The sequence below is a fragment of the Gambusia affinis genome, linkage group LG01, assembly GCF_019740435.1.
Source record: "Gambusia affinis linkage group LG01, SWU_Gaff_1.0, whole genome shotgun sequence".
NCBI lineage: Eukaryota > Metazoa > Chordata > Actinopteri > Cyprinodontiformes > Poeciliidae > Gambusia > Gambusia affinis.
The window spans coordinates 19,342,306-19,365,621 of record NC_057868.1 but is presented as its reverse complement, the minus strand read 5'-3'; the positions used below and the strand labels follow the sequence as shown (position 1 = coordinate 19,365,621).

General features: G+C 42.1%; 1 protein-coding gene across 1 annotated transcript in view; it reads left to right on the top strand.

The window, feature by feature from the left end:
- Positions 1-23,316, top strand: part of LOC122827114 (plexin-A1-like) — a 164,660-nt gene that overhangs the window by 129,186 nt on the left and 12,158 nt on the right. The window contains exon 5 of the mRNA XM_044109740.1: positions 9,884-10,015. Coding sequence (XP_043965675.1) covers positions 9,884-10,015 — 132 coding nt within the window. The remainder of the gene's footprint in view (positions 1-9,883; positions 10,016-23,316) is intronic.

The following is a 23,316-nucleotide window of genomic DNA, read 5'->3' as shown; positions in this document are numbered from 1 at the left end:
AGCTCATGTTTTCTTTGACACCATTTAGAAAAAGGCTTGAAAAATAACATTGGAAATTACAGAGTTATGTTTTCTCACACTGAGTGCAGAATTCTTTCTAAAAAAAAATCTACCATTGCCAAAATCAAGCAGTTAAAGATTCATGAGTAAAAGTCTTTTCTTGCTAATAACCTATTTTCCATTTGTAAAACAGTTAAAGGAAGATTGTCATCTTTTGCTAAAATATCCATGTTGTGTTGAAAGGGTCTCAGTGACTTCAGGTGAATGCAGTTTGCTCAGTTGTCATGGAGATGGATGATTGTTGACAAGCTTCTTCGAAAAGTTTCATTTCAGTTATTGTTTTTAGAGCGGCCTCTCTGTGGTAACCAGCAGACATTAGCCAAGTTAGTCTAGTTTTCTAGTTAGTTTTATGTGAATATTTAAAGAAATCTGTTAGTTTTTAACTAATGTTCTGTAAAGTTACGAGTAACAGTTCCTTACTTAACCCATATTCCCCACATTGATGTGTTAGAAAATACTTTTACTGACCCGCTCAGCTTAATGTCTCATATCTACCGACCACAGATACACATTATTTCACTGTTTATTTAACCTTCTGCAAAGCAGCTCTGAAACCCTGGCACTAATCGACAACATGAGGGCAACATTTCTCATGAATTTCACCTTCAACTCAATTTCTCTTCCCTTTTTTCACTTCTGTTAATGGAAATCGAAAGGCACTGCACTTTGTCAAGAATTTAGCACTTGAACCTGTGCGACTCGTCCGTTTTTGGGTGAAAGATTTGAAAACTGTTGGGAAGGTGATGCAAGATGCAACATTTTACTTTGACAGCTAGTACACAGACCTATGAGCATGCACCAGATTTCTGCACAGAAGCAAAAATAATAATAGTCTGTATCTTGTGTCCATCAATCACGAGAGCCTTGGTCTCAACCTGTGCCTACACAAACGCAAACCAGTCTACTGTGTGCGCGCGTGTGTGTGTGTCATTAGCTCCACATTGGCCACTCCCAGCAGAATCTGGCTCAGGGAGGAATGGAGAGCCGTTGCTTTAGCGCACAGTCAGACCTAGTTATGTCAGAAGCATTCTCAGGGGTAGCAAGGCGAGCCACGGTGGGACCCAAGAGAGAGAGAATGGCAAAGAAACCACAAAAAAAAAACTTCAATAAGTAATATACAACGGTCCTAAATCGCAAATGTCTTGGGTGATTCCATCCGATTCCGATGCAAATCAGCTCCTTTTGAGATTCTCAGCAAAAGAGCCGTCATTTTCTTTAACACCTACTGAGGGATCTGCGTCACCTCGCTTCGTAATGGTTTGACTTAATGCTGAATTAAAGTCCCTTTTATGGACTCTGACCTGAACAATTTCGTGGTTCTTTTTCAAGAAATAAAACTTCATTTTATTCTAAATTACATACAGGTAATTTTTTTTCCCCACTGTTTGCCCAGAGGAGAAATAGTGTGAAATTACAGTTAAAATAAAAGCAAAAGGTAAGTGACGAAAGGGATAAAAGAGATGGAAAGCAAAGGAACAAAAGCAGCAAAGAGAATTCTGAATGAGCCTGCCAACTGCTCCAAGTACTTGTTAGTCTGGTTATCATAGGAGGAGGCAGGGAAGAGAAACTGTGTGTATGTGTGTTCTGCAAGAAGACCTGCAGGAGATGTGCAAAGGAGCAGCTCAAGTCCGTCATGTTTGTAAAAGATTAAAGGGGCATTACACTCACAGGTGTTCGTGTGGTGGTGCCACACCAGTTAAGAAAACCGGCAGAAAGACTTCTGTTCCCCGACTCTGTGTCTAACAAGAGCTGTTCGAAGTGTGTGTGTGTGTGTGGTTTTCTCTGCTTGAATATTTAAAACCAAATCAATGCCTGTTGCAAGTATCTTCGAGTTGTGAAATTTTATTTGTTTTGCAACGAACACCACGCCAATTCGACGTTCTCCAAAGTTCTGTGTGTTCAAAAACAAATCCTGACATTAAAAAAGCATGTCAGAGGTTGAGAAGACAAACGCCTTTCGAGCTATTGTCAAGTGTTAACCTCTGAAAATTGTTTTAATGATAATAATTGCATTATCTTCTTTAGCCACGCCTGTCAACTTCTAGGCGGAAGAAGAATTTTTTGAAAAAGAAAACAGTACAATGCCGCTCAAAACAAGTGTCACGAGAACTCTTAACATGTCACTGCATTATTCAGCCATTGTTTGAATCTTTTTTTTTTTCCTTTCACAACACATTTCTTTATATGAGTAGGAGTTTTTCATTCGTCAAGGTAATGGTTTCTGGACAGACAGCAATACAGCTAAATGACTGGAAAAAAATTGTTAACACCTTGGTGGTTAGATATTTCGTCAGGTGATTGACTGATAAATGCAAGGTTCATAAAACGTCAAACCTTTCCTATTTTGCTTTGTTATGCATTATTTTCTGGTAATTTAGCTGCTTTGCATCGTCCAAACTTAGTTAGATGAATTCAACTTAGACAAAGGTTGAAATACTGTCCGTACAGCTGGATTGAGGTGTTTGTGTGGACTATAGCAAGACTGTTCAATCTTGGCCTCATCTATAAGAAAACCCAGAAGTCAACAGGTACAAATCTATACTGGACTGCTGGGCTCTATTGGGAGAAAAGATGTTTTTTCCAGGCAGTTAGTTTGTGTATTAGACCAAATATTATGAGATCTAATGATTAAAAACCCCAGGATATTTTTCATCAAAGTTCTATTTAGTTAATAACATATGACTTACTAGCGAAGGTGCCATCTGTTATTATGAACTTTGGGTTTGAAGGTCTATTCCTTAACTTCCTTAAACTAAAAGGTTGTTTCACAAATTTTAAATGTTTATTTGATCATCTGTAGCTCACAGTCTGAAGAAAATTATTCTTTAAGTAATTTCTTTATGCTTTAAAACATCAAACAGAGATGATTTAAAGCAGTTTGTAAAAATGTCAAATAAGAATTTAGGTTTTCCCCCAGAATTTTGCTAAAATATTTTCTCTTTTGAACACAACAGTGAGTCGTTACATCCCCATAGGCAACACCCCATACTGCCTTAGCCTTCTCTGAGAAATTCATTCCCTTTAAGGTTTTTGTCATCATGTGAAAAGTTCAAAATGCAAAGTGATGGATGCAGAATCGTTGCATTATTGTCTTGTAACCCTTAACAGTCTGAAGTAAAGCATATTGTCCCTCTGGACAGGGTCCTGATGTCTACCTCTAACCCTCACTGCCTAAACATTTAACTATATAAAGGTCATCATTGGTGCTGATTGGTTATTCAGGAAATCCAAATTCAAACTTTTAAGTTTCTGTTTTGATCGTTAGGACCAGTTGATTATTTTTATAGTTGTCCTGATAAGTGAACTGTGAGAAAGGCCTACTTCTATTTACAAGCATTTATTGCAAATGCACCAATACCCAACACCAGATTCACACAAGCACCACAGAAAATACAATTAACTTCCGAGAATTATAGAAGTTTGATCCAATTACAATCTGACCTCTGCTAATAACAATTATTATTTCACCGTTCCTCTTGGATACTTCTAGGAGTATTACTTTAAAGTGCTCAGTTTGGACTGTTTGTGCTTACTCCACCAAACCTTGGCACTATTTTTCTCACCTGAGCCAACTATTGTTAGCTGTTAGCAAAACAGCTTTATAGAGGCGTGCTGTCACCGACCAGCTGTCTGGCTGTCACTCCATATGCAGGTTTGTGTGTGTGTGTGTGTGTGTCACTGGGGGCCAGCTTCCTGTTGTGAGAGCAGCGGTGCGACAAAAGAATGATGATTAATTTCACTCCTAGTAACCTGTCGCACTGATGTGGCTCGGCCAATCCGCACGTGTGTGTATGTGTGTGTGTTTGAAAAATGTAGACTGTGTAGTCAGCAGGTGCGCTCTGATACCTTGGATGCCCTCCAGTCAGGGTCAGACAGACACATAAGCAGGGACTGAGCCATATATATACTGCGTATACTCCACCTCCCTCCTCCTTCCCTCTGCCCCCTTTTCTCTGTCTGATGGTATTAAACTGAAATCCTTTTTTAGAAACCAAACCCTGCTGTCAAATGTGTTACCTCTCTATGGTTCTGTGTGCATGTGAACGAGTCATCGTCGCTGCAAAGGACACTAAAATCAATTTTATTAAGGATCACAATTACAATAAGGAGCAGTTAGCACACACTCATACACACACGCTAACTCTACCGTAGATTTCATTACGAAGATGCATCTGTCCCTTCCCTTTCAGCCCTCCATCATAAAACAATGAGTTGAATATTTAGGGCAAATCTTTATTACTTGTCCTCAGGTGACTTTTGTTCCATTGATCTCAATAGGAAACGCTCAAAACTGTTTCAAGCTTCCATCCCCTTTTCCACGTTTTTCTGACTTGTCCTTCGCGTCTGTCCTCTTCCCTCCCTTTTTTTCCAGTCATGTAATTAACTACATGTTGAACAGCTGAGGCTGGATGGGACACTGCTGTGTCTGGACAATCACATACACACACACACACACAAAAGGAAGGTCTAGAAATCAGGACAGCAAAGAAAAACCTTGGAATTGAAGGGCGAGCTTTGAAGTGAAAGCAATTCAGGAGATCTTTAAAAAAAAGTTGCTTTGTGGAAAATGACAAAGAGAACACAGTTTGGAAAAGGGCTAGTAAACATGGGAATAAAACCTTGGATAGGAAAACAAAAAAAAATAAAAAAATAATCTTTGTGTTATAAAAACACACAGCAGTAAAAGGAGAAATGTTAATTAAGCAACTAGTTAGTTGTGTTAAAAAAAAAGTCTGTGTGGTTCTGACAAAGTGCTACAATTAATGGTGTGTGTGTGTGTGTGTGTGTGTGTGTGTGATTGTTTTCTTTCTTTTTCTTTCCCCCCTCCCCTCCAGACGGTCTTTTGTGGGCTCTAGTGTCCCTTATATGAAAGTAGGCTGACAGGAAAGGGGAAAGGAGAGGAGGGAAGACATGCAGCAAATGTCACCGGGTCCGGGAATTGAACCCGCGACGGCCACGTCGAGGACTCGAGGCCTCCAAACGTGGGTTGCGCTATCCCCTCCGCCACCACAGTGGCCGTGTGTGATTGTTTTCTGTTGAACTACCTGACCTAAAATTGTGACCGGTGTTTGAACCCAGACTGTTTTTAATTTGTTCCCTTTTATTGCCTTGTCCTCCACTGCACACACAATTCTAATACCCCTCCTGCCTCTACCTCTCCTTGGTGTCCCCACAACCGTCCAATAGGCCCTCAGTACATGAGGGTGTCCCTATTTCTGTTGGCATAATACGTTATGCTCTTTAATAAACCAGCTTTACATTAGCCGTTTTTTTTTCATCACCATTGGGCAGTGTCAGGAGACAAGTGCTTATTAATACCTGCTGGTCATATAAATTGGGCTGATGGAAAAGGTCTCATGGAGGTGATATTCTAATGACACCACTCATCTGTTTCTTAAATCTGACCAAACAGCAGCTGGGCATTTTTCCTTTGGAGGTGGATTCATCCACTTTAATTGAACTCTAGTGTGTTTGTCGAGGCAGTCTGGTCTGTTTGGGGAGGCACAAACTCTGCCCTACTTACAAACCTGCCTCTCAGTATGATTGAAGGGAACTCTGGTGCAGTTCGGATGCATATGTTAACACCAAGCTGACCAGAGAGCAGAACAAACTCTTGTGTCTAGCACTAGCTGGAGAAATGAGAAGAGGAAAATGCTGGCGGTGGCAGGGCATGGCAGTACCCCTAGAAAAAGTATAGAAGTACAGGACATTTAACATTTCTTTTTTTGTTATCTGTCTATGTGTGATGGAATGAAAAATATATTACATATGTCTTTGGTGTAAATGTTAAGGAAATAAAACTTAATTTTGGAAACTCCTGGAAAAATCTAGAGGTTGTTTCTCTCAAGGAAAACAAAAAGATTTGTGTTGCATGAAGCATTCTGGAGTGATTGAGTGAGTTTTCATCAGACTTGGTGTGTGCATGATGATAATTAACACTGTTATCATTGACACAACATTTGTGTATCATTTATGTAAATTTGGTAGTAGTGGTACCTCTGGATGGTACAGAAGTGTTGTTTATTAAGATCCATTGCTCATAATATGCTGGAGGCTTGGTTTTTATATTATTGAAATGCAAAACAAATACCTGGTAGTGTGCTAACAATATGCAGCCTTGCTCTATTACCAAATCTGCTGTGGATAGTAGTCTTCAAAAATGGAAACTGTTGGATTTATTAGGCAAAATATTTCTCAAGTGATGTTCTGAATATAACTGGATCTGATTCCATAAATGACTTCAGCAAAAAGTGGCTTTTAAGGCACACTTCCTGAAACTTCTGTCCTGTATAACAGAATGAGCTCATAAGGAGTGTCCTCGCAAGAATAATGAGTGTTCAGTCGACCACAAACGACAGCACTGAAAGTCCTTTTGACACGTCTGAATCACACTGGGTTGTGTTGCTGTAAATGTCACTGAAATGATTGTTGTCAGTCAAGCCTGTGTCTCTAACGCAATGGGAGCGTGCTAACCTTGAAGAATTGAGACAACCAAAAGGTGAAGTGTGATATGACTCAAGCAGGATGTCTCTTCAAAGACGAAACATGGGGCAAAACTTGGCAAGAAGTCACCTCTAACTTTTGTGCTGATTATAATTTTTGTACAGTGGCATAGCCACGGGCTTGATCTGAAGGTTAGACAACAACGGATGTGGGCTATGTGCAAAAACACATTTCTCAGCAGACTTTACACTACAGTTTGGAAACCATGTCTCAAAAGAGCAGCGTCTTTGCTTTGCACAGTGCTTCATCCTCTATTGAACTGACTGCTTTAAAATGCCATTTTCTTATTTTTTTTTGTGTTGTAAAACTAATTAATTGATGGATAATTAGAATGCAAATAGCAGCAATTATGTTCGGCACACTCATCGGAGCAGCACTGCTGAGCGAAACCGAAATACGTCTGATTGTCCCGCTTCAAAGAGGTAAACTAATCAGTAAAAAGGCAGTGTTTTAATGACTCATAAGCTTTCAGTGACTTCAAAGCAGTAAGCTTTATGCTTCCTTTTTCCTGGGCTAATAATCATCATGGGAGCAGTTACAAAAGCATATTTAATAAGCACTTTTAAAGCAGGTAGCCAGTGTTTTTTATAGCAGAGTTGCTTTCATCTTTCAGGCTGGTTAATACATTTCAGAAGGTGAAACTTAAATTAAAAAAATAAAGGTTCACATGGCTCAGTGTTATCCTCCCTTTGTGCTTTATGGGCTTGAATTCAGTTTGCAGAGACCACACAGAGAACTTGTGGAATTCATTAAGCTTCTTCCGTTGGCATTTCAGCTCTTTTTAAGCAGATGGCATTTCAATACTGGAATGTAAAAGTGAACTTAATTAAGTCTTAACATAATTATTATTCTTGGAGCAATTGAGATAATAAAGGTGTTCCAGGGTTCTAAAAGGTTAAGTTTCACAACCACCAAAGTTTTCCCTCAGTCTTTCAGAAAACCACAGAAAGGGCCATTGAGTTTTCTATAAAAGACAATCTATGTGTGAAAAATACAGATAGTTCGGGGTGTCAACTTTGAACAAGAACTTTGATCTTGTTGTTGATTTGTTCTAAGTTAAAACAAATGTTATAGTGTTTTTCTACTGATATGTCCAGCTGATTTTGAAAAACTAACACTCTGTTAAGAAAGCTTTCACAAGTCACAAACAAGTAATGTTTCAGAAATCTCAAATAATGTTTAAAAATTTAGCTATGAGCAGATACTCTGTTGCCTTTTATCAAGATGCCTCCATTTTAAACAATAAGTTATCGGTGAAACCTTTTGTCAGAGCTTTTATAACTAACAAAACTCAACTACTTGAGCATCAAACAGCAGAATGACAGCAACTGGAGACTTGGTATGAAGACCTTGACTCACTATCAACAGGTTTCATGACATATAATTGTTTTACTCCCCGTTTGATTTTTTTGGATTATTTTTAATATCTTATAGCTGTGTATAGGGCCCTGTTGAAGACAAATGTCTGTCTTCTTCTGCTTGACAAATAGTTTTTCTTTTCTATTGTTGTGCTACAATGGTGTTTTATTCAAGCATATCATACCAATTTCATACCAGCACAAGCCCAAAGACATGCAGCAGAAGTCTCTTCATGATATGATTACAAATTGCAATATTTCAGTTCAGGTGTTCCAAAGGGAGCAAGTACAAAACTGAGACTTCCTGAAGTTGTCTCTGGTGAAGCTGCCCGCTCTATAAGAAGCTTTCAGAGTGCAGAGGTCGGAGAAGGAGAGCAGGAACCTGCAGGCTAAAAGACAAGATGAAAATTCACAGTCACCTGCCTCGTACTACAGTCCCTTCTGTGCTAGCTGACCTGAATCCCCCTCCAAATGCCCTCTGCCCCGAGCTGTGGGGCAGAACACGCTCGCTGTTTCCCCCTCTCCCTCCCTCATTCCATCACAGTCCGTCACTCATCATAAATGATACAGCAGCCGTCGGCACGGAGCAGTCTGAGAACAGCCACACAGTGTGTTTTTTTTTTCTCTTCTCTTTTCTCTATATGTGTGTTATTCCTGACAGGGAGGGAGAGAGAGAAAGAGAGAAAAATGATCAGAGCCATAAAAACAAAAGGCACAAAAGGTCACACTCACTTTACGTCAATAAAACTTTTCAGTGTGTTTGTGTGTCTTTATGTGGAAACAAGATGGAGGCGGGTGGGGTGGTCGCTAAAACAAATGACCTTTGGTTAGTAACAACTCCAATTCATTGACTTTTTATACGCGTGGGCTCACGCACAAACGGCAAGAAACGTACAAACCTGAACATCTGGAATTACAGATTACAAAAGACGTATTGGATTCTGTAGTTGGTTTGGGTTTATTCTAGAAATGCCACTCATTGGATGCACCTTTACTGCCCTTTATTCCTGCCCTTCATATGGACTTTGTAGAAGCTTACATTCATGTAGTGTTGTAAATAATATCATATATGATAATATGACCAGTATGATGCATATTTTCCTAATATCATGATTAGAGTTGTGAAAGTTGCTTCTCTTAAGAAAGAAGACCCATAATAAAAGCCTGGTGGCTAATGAACTACCTGTTTAGAGGAAGATCAGAGTAACTCTGGTCTTGTTTCTCACCCAAGCCAACCAAACCCAGAGCTGAAGCCTGAAGAAAAAGGATATATCAGAGAGAGAAATATAGAAGGCTGCTCACAAGTGATGGATGAGCAGATGGCTGAGAAATAAGAAACAAACATCCAAAGGAAACCAGGGGAAGATCTACTCAGTGCCTTTGGAACATTGTGCCCTCATAACTCTGAGGTATTGCCAGTGGATTCAGGGTTGGCAAACACCTTCCAAAAATACATCATTTAGTTCTGTAGTGGGGCTGCACTCAGTTAATCATCCTAAAAGACTGGCTTACAGGAAACTCAGAAACTTACTGGGTTGTATAAAAATGCTGAAATATTTTGTGTTACTTTTGTGACTTTTACATGTTTGAAAAGTAAAAGTAATTACTTCAGAAGAATGAAAAATATCGTACAGTTTATTGTCTGATCACCAGCTAGAGGGTGGCACAGTTGGCGGTTATGTAGCCTTGCATCAAAAAGTGACTGAATGGGCTGGATGGATATATTTTTGATCTCCAAAGTTGTGAATAAAGTCAATAAAAAAATTTTAAAATGAGAAGTTATTCAGTAGAAAAAACAATCAAGAAGTTGCCGCCTTCATTTATCTGAATTTAGGTAGAAAAAAAGACAAACTGAAAGCAGTTTATTTGGCGTAAATCAATCAGACAATCCAATGAAGCCAAGCATCGTTAAACCTCGTTCCAGTCTCATGATTGTTTTGTATTCCCCTCTTTTTTTCCAGATCCTGGTGAACTCCATTTCCCAGCCTGCCTTGTTGTATGAGAATGTGATGGTGAGCGATGGGAACCCCATCCTGAGAGATCTGCTCTTCAGTCCAGATCATCAGTTTTTGTACGCTCTCACTGATAAACAGGTAGGAGAGACATATAGATCAGCACTCCAATGATCTAAAGTGCAGCCAAGCAATGTTAGTCTATTATGCAGTCTATTGTTGCCAATGACAGCCCAGACTAAATAATGACTGAATATCAATGACCATCGATCTGTGTGGCAGTAACGGGGAATGGGTACAGATTCTCATCCATACAAATGTGTGTGCATGCGTCTTTCTGGCTTACATAAAGGTGCAAACACAATCTCTTTATCAAGATCCCCTCACATGCTGCTTTACAGGCTTTTACAGCTACTTGTGTTGAGTATGTAGTAGAAGATACACAACTTCTTTTACATACGTACAGCAGAGGTGAGGCAGAATGGGAAAATGAAGATGGTGGAAGATTAAAAAAAATCACTTGGGAAGCGAGCAATCAAGCTAATTATCATTATTAATGGTAAATATCAGTTACTGGTATTTACCATTAATTTTCCCCTTGTAGTTGCCATGACAAATAGATATTTACAAGTTCAGACTTTGAACTTGACAGATGACTCTTAAGGAGCACCTTTCCATTCAGAAATGACTTGATTTTATAAACGTAGTTTGTTTTATTTGGCCTAATTTTTCTCCACATCTGTTTATATTTCCAACTCAACTTTGTGATAACCTTCTGGTAAAATATAAGTGCCACATTTGAATTTACTTTGATTAGCCCCCTTTACTATTCCAATTCTTTCAGATATTGCTAAGATTCAAAGGGAGTACAAAATACTTGGAACTTCTCAGTGTGGCGCAGCCTGAAAGGCACCAACACCATCTTTGTTCAATTTTATCTGAGATTAAAACAACTAACTAGACCTTTGGGTTCTCTAGAAAAGTAGAATTTAAGGCAGAATGACTGCAGGATGCAGGATGAATCATGTTGTCATGTCGTATTGCATCAAGTCACATTCACACTAATTATTAAAGAGGGTCAGCCGAGGGCCACACTCCTATGCAGAAAAGCAACCACAGACAAACACACAATATGGAAGAATGCACTCATTCTTCCATATTCCTTCACTTACAAGAAAATAACTGGTTCATATGACAAGTATTAAAATATGCTTTAAAGCATATCATAGTTTTTAGTATTATTATTATAACTTTGATGTGGCTTAAAAGCAGCTATTTGATACCAAGAACCAGTCCGATTCAATGAAGTCATTGTAATATGATTACGGTAGATTACAGGGATTTCAATCACTTTACCTTTGAAGTTCAGTAAAGTAACGTACAGTTGATCAAGTTTACACTGGCTTCTGTATCCAGTGTAGCTAACTCTACAGTGACATTCCAGTCACTGCAGTAGCCAGATATTTTATCCTGACAGGAAGTGTCTGTAAGACATTCTTGTGTCTCCATATCTCCTGTCACACGATTTTCTGTTTTTTTGAAAAGCCTGTTGTGTGGGTCTAAACTCGAGGAAGTGAAATGGATTTTGTGAACCATCCTTTTCGAAGTACGTGTCACTTTAAATGTGTTCCTGTTTTGACTAGTTTATCTGTATCTGGTTTAGGGGCGCCAAAGAGGAAGACTCCATGAAAAGTATTAAAATTAAAATAATTCAGATCGTTAGCTGAATTATTCATAAAGTTGGTCAAACCATCAGTTTCACTTTCAGTTTTAAGCAACCTGCATACTGAAGTTAGTGAATCTTTGAATTTAGTGCAGAAATGAAGTAATTGTAACATTTTATTAGCAGTTCTTTAAAGATTATGAGCAGCCTGACTAATCTAGCAATCAAATTTTCCGTGCTACAATATGGAGTCAGTAGTAAGACAATGCTGGAGCATGAGTTTCCTATTGCATCTTGTGTTCCTACACAACTGAAGTGAAAGTGGTTCTAATGGGTATCAACATAAGTCTGACTTAGCAGATACAGCTGTAGTCTTCTTGGTTCTCCTGAAAATGTTTGTATGTGGACTGGTTTGGTTATTGCCAACATCTTTACTCAGATTTAATGTAACTCAATTATTTCAGGAAGGACCTGAATCTGGACTCGGCTATAGCCCAGATCCAGAGCTGCTGTGATTGGAGCCATGATCTGTCCGTTTACATAATTAATAATTTCTATCATAAATATTAGATCTATTACTTAATACTCCTTAGTCTCAGGGATTTCTCATTTCCAATACTGACTTCATTGGTATAATATGCTTAAAATCCTGCTGCTCTGAAATTTGTGTTATCTTCAGATACCTTCAGAGAGTTTGCTATGTTTTTGTATTCAGCACTTTGAGTCTTCTCTACGATTCCCTTATCTCCAAACCCTTAATGACCTCGATGTGATAACCTTAAATGAGACTTCCACAGTATGTAGACAGTGTTGTGTAATTTACCAGCGATTAGGCTTAATGGACTTTCATGTGTCTCAATGAGAACAGAGTGGAGGTGGAGTGTAATTGATACAAATGGAGGCCATCACTGTTGATGTGATGTGGAAAAAGTTAAACTACCATCATGGAGTCAAAGAATCTGAAGAATTAAAGTCAGATAGAAACGCCTCATGCTCAGCACTCAGTATGGAAAAGTGTGAAATTTAATTAATGTATTTGTCTAAAAGTTGCATCCATCCATCCATCCATCCAAGTAAATGAACATCTTATTCTGACAAGCATGTTTTTGACAAGAAAGTCATACAGAAACTAAGACACATAGGTCACATATGCTTTATGTTGAGTCAGAGCCGGGCAGCTTACTGCCATGATAGAAGAAATCCACACTGTAAGCATTGTCAGATTTTCCTTTCCATAACTGTCCCTTTCCTTTTAATCTACATTAAAGATGACTGCTATTGCCACCAGAAAGTCGTTTTCAATTATTAAAGCCAGTGTTTTATATTTGATGAGCAGTGATATGTCCCCTACATGCCTGCTCATGTTAGTTCAGTTCAAGGATGGAGGTCTGCTGCCGGGAATTTACATTTTTATACATTTTGAATTTAATTATAACATGTATGTTATAATTCCTCATTTAAAAACAACAAACATGGGACAAGTTTTGATCAAATTTTAGCCAGCATTATGATCAAGGAGATGTGAGTTCAAAGCTTTCTTTTAGATCAATAATTTTCCCAGCTGTATGGTAACAAGTATCAATAAAGTTCTGAAAAAAAAAGCCATGAAATGAAATTAAGTTGCGTTTATACAGTGACATCACCCATACCAACTTTCTAACTTTTGAGAGTGAGAGTGATTTCAGAAAATCCCAAATTGTGTTTTATAAAATTAGTAATTGGTGTTTAAATGGTCTGCTCAGTTCAAACCCAGAGATGCTACCCACATTGATTATTTACATATCTAGTTTCAGACTAATAGGAAGCGATGAAGAATACGCTAACTTTTGTATTGTTAGCTGCTAATGCTTAGCCTTTAGCGGTTTATTAGCTGAGTTTGTTCCGTTTTTACCATTTTGTTACCCATTCTTTTGAACTAAATGTTGTTAGCTAGCTCAATGACAATTCTTTGTCTGTCAACTCTCGGCACAATACTCAAGTGTTTTCATCTTTTTTCTTCAAAATAAGAGTCTCAAACATAAATGCAGTCTATTGATCTTACACATGCATCTCATTATAGTATTAGCATGCGCTTACTTCACTCGATGAAGTTATACTGGTACTTTGTAAGCCTGACTCTACTTTGATGACAAATACTCTGGTGTTTATAATACCTGAGCTCTTATACAAACTTCATAAATTTTTATGCTGTCAAGAGTTGCATAAAAATTTCTAAATTAGCTCATCAGCTGATTCTCTGTCAGCCAACATTTCCCTTGCACTAGTTACTGTCATAAGGCGTGGTGGTGATGTGGTGAGGCAGCAAACGGGAACCCAGGGTGTGGTGAAAAATGATATTTAATGAAGTAAATGAATCCACAAAATTCTGGCGGCACGGCTGAGCGGAAGCCAGGGCTCACACCGGTAGCACAGAAAAAACAGCGTGGCAAACAAAAACAGGCAGACTGAATGACGCGACAATCAACTACACAGACGTAGGACCCGACGAAGACAGACACACACAGGTGACACTAAATACACAAGAGGAAATCAGGGAACGAGATACACCTGGGGACTAATCACGGGGAGACAGGACAACACAGAGACTCAGACACACAGGAAACTAGAAATAAACATACAGAGAAACACAGAACACAACAGTACCCCCCCCTTAACGGGCGGCTCCAAGACGCCCAAAACAAAAACACAAGGGTGGGCGGAGGGGAGTCGGACGGGGGGCCAGAGTCCATAAACAACAAAAAACTACCCAACAAAGTGGGCGGAGGCAACAGAGGCGGAACCCGCAGGGAAGGTCCGGCGGCCGTCCACGGCGCAGAAAGCGGGAACCACGGAGGCGCGCCGCCCGCGGGCGCAGGGAGGCGGGAACCACGGAGGCGGTCCGCGGGCCGTCCGCGGCGCAGGAGGCGGGAACCACGGAGGCGGTCCGGCGGCCGTCCGCGGCGCAGGAGGCGGGAACCACGGAGGCGGTCCGGCGGCCGTCCGCGGCGCAGGAGGCGGGAACCACGGAGGCGGTCCGGCGGCCGTCCGCGGCGCAGGGGAGTCTCTAGACGAGGAGTCTCTAGAGCCGCACGGGGGCGGCGACGAGGAGCACGAGGAGTCTCTGGGGCCGCACGGGGGCGGCGACGAGGAGCACGAGGAGTCTCTGGGGCCACACGGGGGCGGCGACGAGGAGCACTAGGAGTCTCGGGGGGAGCACTAGGAGGAGTCTCGGGACTGGCACTAGGAGGAGTCTCGGGACTGGCACTAGGAGGAGTCTCGGGACTGGCACTAGGAGGAGTCTCGGGACTGGCACTAGGAGGGGACTCGGGACTGGCACTAGGAGGGGACTCGGGACTGGCACTAGGAGGGGACTCGGGACTGGCACTAGGAGGGGACTCGGGACTGGCACTAGGAGGGGACTCGGGACTGGCACTAGGGGACTCTGGACTGGCACTAGGGGACTCTGGACTGGCACTAGGGGACTCTGGACTGGCACTAGGAACACTGACTGGGGCAGGAAAGCCTACTACCCGTGCCATCTGTCGACCTGGAGCCAGGCGGGCCGCCTGGAATCCCATCACCATGGGCACGGCGGCAGATTCGGGAGCGGCAGATTGAGATTCGGGTGGCGCCGGCTGGAGCGGCGGCAGATACGGGCTCGGGTGCGCCGGCTGGAGCGGCGGCAGATACGGGCTCCGGTGCGCCGGCTGGAGCGGCGGCAGATACGGGCTCCGGTGGCGGAAGCGTTGCTGTAGCGCCGGCTTGATCGGCGGCGGGAACGGGCTCGGGTCGCGGAAGCGTTGCTGGCGGCTCCGGCCGTGGAGGGTCTGCTGCTGGCTCTTGAGATGACGGAACGGGGGTGGTGGATCGGGAGGACAGAGTCTTGGGTCTGGGAGGCAGCGGTTCTCCAGCCATGACAGCTAGCGCTGCCTCACGCTCCCACTCTGCCTCCCTCTGTAATGCCACCAGCTCAGGATGTGGAAAACGTGGAACCCAGAAGTCCAGCAACAGACCCAAACGGATGGCGAATCCAAGCCGTCGTCCCGCCGCGTACGGCTTGGCCATGGCGTCCTCATACTCCCGTATGGTCTCTAGTAATTCCTGCCTTTCCTCTGGGTCCATGATGGTATCTGCTGCTCACCTTTCAGCTTGGTCGGGTCCTTCTGTCATAAGGCGTGGTGGTGATGTGGTGAGGCAGCAAACGGGAACCCAGGGTGTGGTGAAAAATGATATTTAATGAAGTAAATGAATCCACAAAATTCTGGCGGCACGGCTGAGCGGAAGCCAGGGCTCACACCGGTAGCACAGAAAAAACAGCGTGGCAAACAAAACAGGCAGACTGAATGACGCGACAATCAACTACACAGACGTAGGACCCGACGAAGACAGACACACACAGGTGACACTAAATACACAAGAGGAAATCAGGGAACGAGATACACCTGGGGACTAATCACGGGGAGACAGGACAACACAGAGACTCAGACACACAGGAAACTAGAAATAAACATACAGAGAAACACAGAACACAACAGTTACTTTTGCTTTCAGCTGTACGTTTTCTATGCCGTTTTGTCTCTCTGTTCGTCAAAATCGCACTAACCAAGAGATGAGATGAGCTTTCTGAGGAGCAGATAATAACCTTTTACTTTCAGGTTGTTAGTGTTGACTACATTCACAGTTGGGTGTCAGAGACTGAGGTAGAGGAGGAGTACAGATGGAGAGTGCTAGTGTGTGAGAGCTAAGAAGGTGGAAAAAAATAATTGGTTTCTGCAAAATGCTCTGCTATTTTTTTTAACTCTTCCTGCGTAATATTTGCAAAATTGAATCTACACCTGTGTTTGTTTCAGGTTGAAGAGAGTTTATAGAGACTTTAGATGTCATTTGCCTTCAGTAGCCAGATTGTCATAATGTGAACTGGAGGTAACAAAGACCAAAGTTAATGGTGGCCTGTATATGGGCTAAGACATGTACCTGGATTATAGACTTTGGATTATTTTTTTTTTTCCATTGAAGCCATCATTTGTATCATGTCATCACAGACTTTGGCTTAAATTTACTGTACTATTAAGATTGCAAAATTTGTTACTTGGCTGGTTGTTTTTTTCAACAGGCAGGCTAAAGCTTCTAGCTTGTTGCAGGTTTTAAAATGATTCCTTAAAAAAAAAAATTATAAAAAGTTATATATATATATATATATATATATATATATATATAAAAAATAAAAATTCCCTTCTCACCCACCGCGGGTGGTGATTCTTCTTCCTCTTAGCTCGGGTCCTCTACCAGAGGCCTGGGAGCTTGAGGGTTCTGCGCAGTATCTTGGCTGTGCCTAGGACTGCACATTTCTGGACTGAGATGTCTGATGTTGTTCCTGGGATCTGTTGTAGCCACTGTTCCAGTTTGGGGGTGACTGCCCCGAGGGTCCCGATGACCACAGGCACCACTGTGGTCTTCACCTTCCAGGCCCTCTCCAGTTCCTCCCTTAGGCCCTGGTATTTCTCTAGTTTTTCATGCTCCTTTTTCCTGATGTTGCAGTCACTTGGTATTGCCACATCCACCACAACGGCTTTCCTCTGTTGTTTATCCACCACGACTATGTCTGGTTGGTTCGCCCTCACCATTTTGTCTGTCTGGATCTGGAAGTCCCACAGGATCTTAGCTCGGTCATTCTCCACTACCTTCGGGGGTGTTTCCCACTTTGATCTTGGGGGTTCCAGTCCATATTCTGCACAGATGTTTCTGTACACTATGCCTGCCACTTGGTTGTGTCGTTCCATGTATTCTTTCCCTGCCAGTATCTTGCACCCTGCTGTTATGTGTTGGACTGTCTCAGGGGCCTCCTTGCACAACCTACACCTTGGGTCTTGTCTGGTGTGGTAGATCTGGGCCTCAATTGCTCTGGTGTTTAGGGCCTGTTCCTGGGCGGCCATGATGAGGGCCTCTGTGCTGTCCTTCAGTCCAGCTTTTTCCAGCCATTGGTAGGACTTTCTGATGTCAGCCACTTGTTATTTGCCGGTGGTACATCCCATGCAGGGGCTTGTCCTCCCATGATGGTTCCTCCGGCACCTCAGGTTCTGTTCCCCATTGTTTGAGACATTCACTGAGCACATTGTCTGTTGAGGCTTTGTCCCTGATGTATCTATGGATCTTGGATGTCTCGTCTTGGATAGTGGTTCTCACACTCACTAGTCCTCTGCCTCCTTCTTTGCGGTTCGTGTAGAGTCTCAGTGTGCTGGATTTGGGGTGGAACCCTCCGTGCATTGTTAGTAGTTTCCGGGTCTTAACATCTGTGGCCTGTATCTCCTCCTTTGGCCAGCTAATTATTCCTGCAGGGTACCTGATTACTGGTAGGGCATAGCTGTTTATTGCACGGATCTTGTTCTTGCCATTGAGCTGGCTTCTCAGGACTTGTCTTATTCGTTGGAGGTATTTGGTTGTGGCTCTTTTTCTTGTGATCTCATCAAGGTTGCCATTTGCTTGTGATATTCCCAGGTATTTGTAACCTTCCTCTATGTCTGCTATTGTTCCTTCTGGGAGTGAGATCCCTTCTGTGCGGATGACCTTCCCTCTCTTTGTAACCATCCATACTTCTCTAGTCCGAATGACATCCCAATGTCCGTGCTGTATATCCTGGTGGTGTGGATCAGTGAGTCTATGTCTCGCCGCTCTTGGCATACAGCTTGATGTCATCCATGTAGAGGAGGTGGCTGATGTTGGCTCCATTCTTGAGTCGGTATCCGTAGCCAGTCTTGTTGATGATTTGGCTGAGGGGGTTCAGGCCTATGCAGAACAGTAGCGGGGACAGCGCATCTCCTTGGTATATGCCACATTTGATGGATACTTGTGCAAGTGGCTTGCAGTTGGCTTCAAGGGTGGTCTTCCACAGCCCCATTGAGTTTGCAATGAAGGTTCTCAAGGTTCTGTTGATGTTGTACATCTCTAAGCATTCGATGATCCAAGTGTGTGGCATTGAGTCATAGGCTTTCTTGTAATCAATCCAAGCCGTGCACAGGTTGGTGTGTCGGGTTTTGCAGTCTCTGGCAACTGTGTGGTCTACAAGGAGTTGGTGTTTGGCTCCTCTGCTATTCACCCCGATGCCCTTCTGTGTCGTGCTCATGTATTGATCCATGTGTTTGCTTATGCTATGATGCCTGACATGAGCTTCCAGGTTGTGGAGAGACAGGTTATTGGTCGGTAGTTAGATGGGACCGGGCCCTTTGTTGAATCCTTCTGGATCAGGATTGTGCGCCTTCAGTTAACCATTCAGGGTGGTTCCGTTCTGTAGCAGCTGGTTCATTTGGTCTGCCAGTCGCTCATGTAGGGCAGTCAGTTTCTTTAGCCAGTAGGCATGGATCTTGTCTGGCCCTGGTGCTGTCCAGTTCTTCATACCTGAGACTCTTTCTTGGACATCTGCCACAGTGATGGTTACCGGATTTTGCTCAGGGAGTTTGCTGTGGTCATCTCAGAGAGATCAGCCACTTTGCATTGCTGTTGTGGGACGCCTCCCTTTCCCATATGCTTTTCCAGTATTGTTCTGTCTCCAGCTTTGGTGGGTCTCCAGCCTTGTTATTCCCCTGCCACTGAGAGTACACTTTAGCTGGTTGGGTGGAGAAGAGCCTGTTAATCCTTCTGGCCTGGAGTCTCTGTTTGGCAGTTTCGAGTGCTTCAGGTATGGGTATCTGGTCTGTACTTCATTGGGTATTGGTCTTTTGTTGTTCCCTTATGGAGCTCTGATAGTTGGCTCACTTCCTCCTTGTTGCCTTGATTTTACTCTCTAACCGTCTTTTCCATGGTGGGTATTTGTTATTGTCATTGTTATTCTTATAGCCAAGCAGCTCAAGGATCACTGCTGCGTTGTAAATCAGCTCGTCTGGTTTCTGTTATGGTATTGGTAGGGATTGTTCTCACTGCTGCATTCACATTCTCAATGAGACTTTCTGATGGTATTTCACTTGATCGGAGGTCTGTCTGTCATTCCTGCCATGATTCTATTTCTCAGGTCTGTTTGTGTCTCTCATGTTATGAGGTAGGCTGTAGCTCGAAGGATCTTGCCTAAGGACCCAGACAGGATAGCGCCCTTTTTTCCGGTTTGAGCCTGGATTGAACCGTTTGGCCGGTGAAGCTGTGGCTCCTGAACACTGAGCTACTAGCTGTTTAGCACTTAGTGTGGACTTTATATATATATTATATAGTCTTTGCATATAGCCCCTCCGATCGGGCTACTTGAGTAGTAGCATTCCAACAGATCCAAGTTTTCATCTCTTGATATATATATATATATATATATATATCATTTATCATCAAGGTGCTCTGGTTCCCCAGCACCTGACGAGACCTTGTTTTTCAAACTAAATCATAATTTAGCCATATTACTGACATACTCCATGATGACTGTCACAGTGAAATGGTCTTGCCCCATTCTGTACCAGATCCCTCACTCAATGGTTGCTTGAGATATTCTCCAAGTAACTTTGCAAAACTTTGAATGAAATAAGTTTATCAGATGAATTTATGAGGCATGATATAAGAGGCATATTTAAAATTTATAATACATATTAAAACAATCTCAATAAAAAAGCATTTGTGCTTTTCACATCATGCCGGTTGACATTCTCCTCATAAGCAGAAACAATCAGAGGTGTCTTGTTTGTCTGTCCCTCCTTTTTCCCCGCTGTCGTCATTCCTCCATTTTTTTTTTCTTGATGTTGAATAATAGAAATGCCAAGTGATGAGAGTTCCAACATCAAGAACCCAATTCCCCAGCTTGACAGAGCAATTTACCTTTTCCCATATTCACTTGGCCGTAATTAAATGTGGTGCATTGAACTCCAGCACACAGACCACATATCAAAACAGGCAGTGAGGACTCACATCTGAGCTTGGACGGACAGTAGGAATACATAAAACTGATTCAGTGCAAGACGAGGGTTTTCGATTAGCGCTGCATAGATTTATTCACGCCCTTCGCTGTGCGTGTGTATGTGTGTGTTGTACGTAAAGTCCTGCTCTGGCACATTTTCTCACTGTTCTTTTTTTACTACGGATCTCAGTCTGCCGCTATCTTTTTATCTCTGTGTCTCCCCAATGATATCTCATTATTTTCTGTGTTCATAAAAGTGAACAATGGCACTAAATCACTTTTATCATTGCTGATTTTTTTTACAATTTCATGTTCAAATTGTTCTAGTCTAATAAAAAAAAAAAAAAAAAAAAAGAAAAAAAAAAGAGATTTCTCATCCTGTCATGGCTGGAGTGGGAAATATTTCTGTTATCCCGCATGTCCCTGTGGATGACATCATCTAATTGCCTTAAAGCAAGTGACTAAGTGGATTACAGCTCATAATCTATTGATTTCTACTGTACCTTTGTACCAGATGTCGTCTTTATCATGTTATTACAGCATGATACTTCTAACACGCAGCTATTAGACAATCTTTTTTTCTTATTGGTTCCCCAGATAATGAGCTGCTCTCTTGCATTACAGACTAAAAGAGCTCTTTTAGTCTGTAATGTGAGGTCTATTGCCATTTTTGAATCCAAATCATATGCAGAAGGTCATGTCTCAGATCTCATCGTCTTGTAGCGGTTATGACTGCAGAGTTGCACTTCTGAACTCAGAGAGCAAGGTCAACCATTTCTACTTGTAAAACAGCCATTGTAAGGTGACCCGCCAGCAGCAAACAGCCTCGTTCGGTGTGAGGGGTGGCGGCTCGGGAAAACTGGCATAATGGTCCGATGATGTACCTTCACGTATTGATTTAGCTACTGTACAGAAATGTACTGTACCGCACGGTGGAGAAACCCTACCCCTGGCACCACATCAGAGAGGGTTCATATTAAATTCAGTCAGCATTTACTGTACTTGGAGGTCAGCGAGAAGAGACCGCCGCACACTGCCTTTAAAGCAGTTTCTTTGGTGTTTGTCCAACTATGAAGTTCCTAAAAAAAATATTGGTGACTGGGGAGGATAATGAGGAGAGGATAGAAGAAATCCTTCTGTCAGCAAGTTTCATTTGAAAAGCAAAGCATCTTAGCATTTCTGTTTGGGGCAAGTTGGTATTTGTTGCCTAAAGACACTCGAGCATTTCTAAATCTTGAGAGGTATTCTTCCATTCCACTGTCATCTCACCTGGTCTTTTAGCATCGTCGTCTTTAAAATTCAGAACATCAGCTGCGTAACGTGACTGGATTTTTTTTCCCAGTGCTTTAACTATTTATAGAAGGTCAAACCATGAGCTTCATATCAACTCCCACAAGGAACTTAGGGATATAAAGAGCCAAAGAGTTGCTTTCACTGAGGTGATTAGAGAATTTCCGTCTCACTTTAAGATTGCTCCTCAGCTGTTGATAAGCCGAGTGGTAACGTGGAAGCTTCTCATCAACCTGTATTAGGAGTGGCCTCACGTAAATTCATAGTAAGATAACAGAAATGAACATTCCAGAGATGCTCAGCGGTTTGCGTTTCTTTACTTTTACCTCACTTTTGTTTACTGTTGAAGTATGACAGAGAAACCAATTGCACTTTTTTGTTAACCTATTTTTTTAAGGCTTTATTGGCTCTACTGGCCTTTATTTGATAGTGAATTGACAGGAAAGTAGATATTGAAAGAAGGGGGAATACATGAGGCAAGGGTTGCCAGGCTAGGAATCGAACCTGCAGCAGCCACATCGAGGACTAAGGGCTCAATATGTGGCTTGTACTTAACCCCTGCACCACCACAGCTCCTTCAGGCTGTGTTATTTTAGTGCAAGAGGAATTTAGCCCAGCTTTATTTGAAGAGGACTGATTCACTGATTTGTCCAGAGTCTGAAAAATCCAAACTAAATTAATGGGTAAACTAGAAACCTTCATGTATCATCAAACTAAACACTCAAAAGCTTTGATCTATTTTATCAATATGACATTTAGTCTACATAAATTTCAGCTTGCGTAGTTCTTTTTTGTGGATCAGGGATCAGGAAATTTTAAGTATAAAGAGAGAATATGTTTATGCCTTTTTCAGATGTTTCTTCAGTTGTCTTCCATCTCCCACAGTCTGCTTCCTCCAGGATTGTGTCTGTTGGTGGTTTCACATGATCTATGGCCTCATTTGGAGTGTTTCAAGACAGTATAGGCCATAGAAAAAGTACAGAGAGGACAAAAATATCTTTCTTTTTTGGAAGTGAAAATTGAGTTTTAAGTTGATAAATCAGTTAGTGCCCATAATTATCTGCCCACATACAGTATCTTTACCATTGAGAATCCCATGTCTCTTGTGTCTGTGTGTGTGTGTGCGTGTGTGTGTGTGTGTGTAGCCTCATTTGCAATTGGCCGCTTCATTTTTTTCTTAGTTGCTAAAACCACTTTATGGTTTAGTACGTCAGCCCAGTGTGTCACTGCAAAATGCACATTTGCTCTGTGTTGCTGCTAACGTGGTTGCGTCTGAACTAAACTCGCTAGCAGAATTAGCCATCCATCAGCCTATTGTGTTGTGATAGCACCTTATATTTGCCACCATATTATACAGATGGGACAATTACACCCAGGCTCACAGCTACAGCTAGCCATGGTGGAAAAGGGGACCCCATATGTGGAATGAAACATCAGTCGCAATTACATTTGAGTGTCTTTCTCATCTGTCCTTCTCTGTGCACCTCCCACCTTCTACTTCCTCCCACCCCACGACCCCCACCCTCCCTGCTCTCATCTGCCACTAGGCAAATTAAGAGCCTCTCTATCGTGACCCAAATGAGAGAGGCTCATTTGTAGCTGTTATTTATTTGTAATAAACTCCCCTCATCGTCTCTGCTCTCTTTC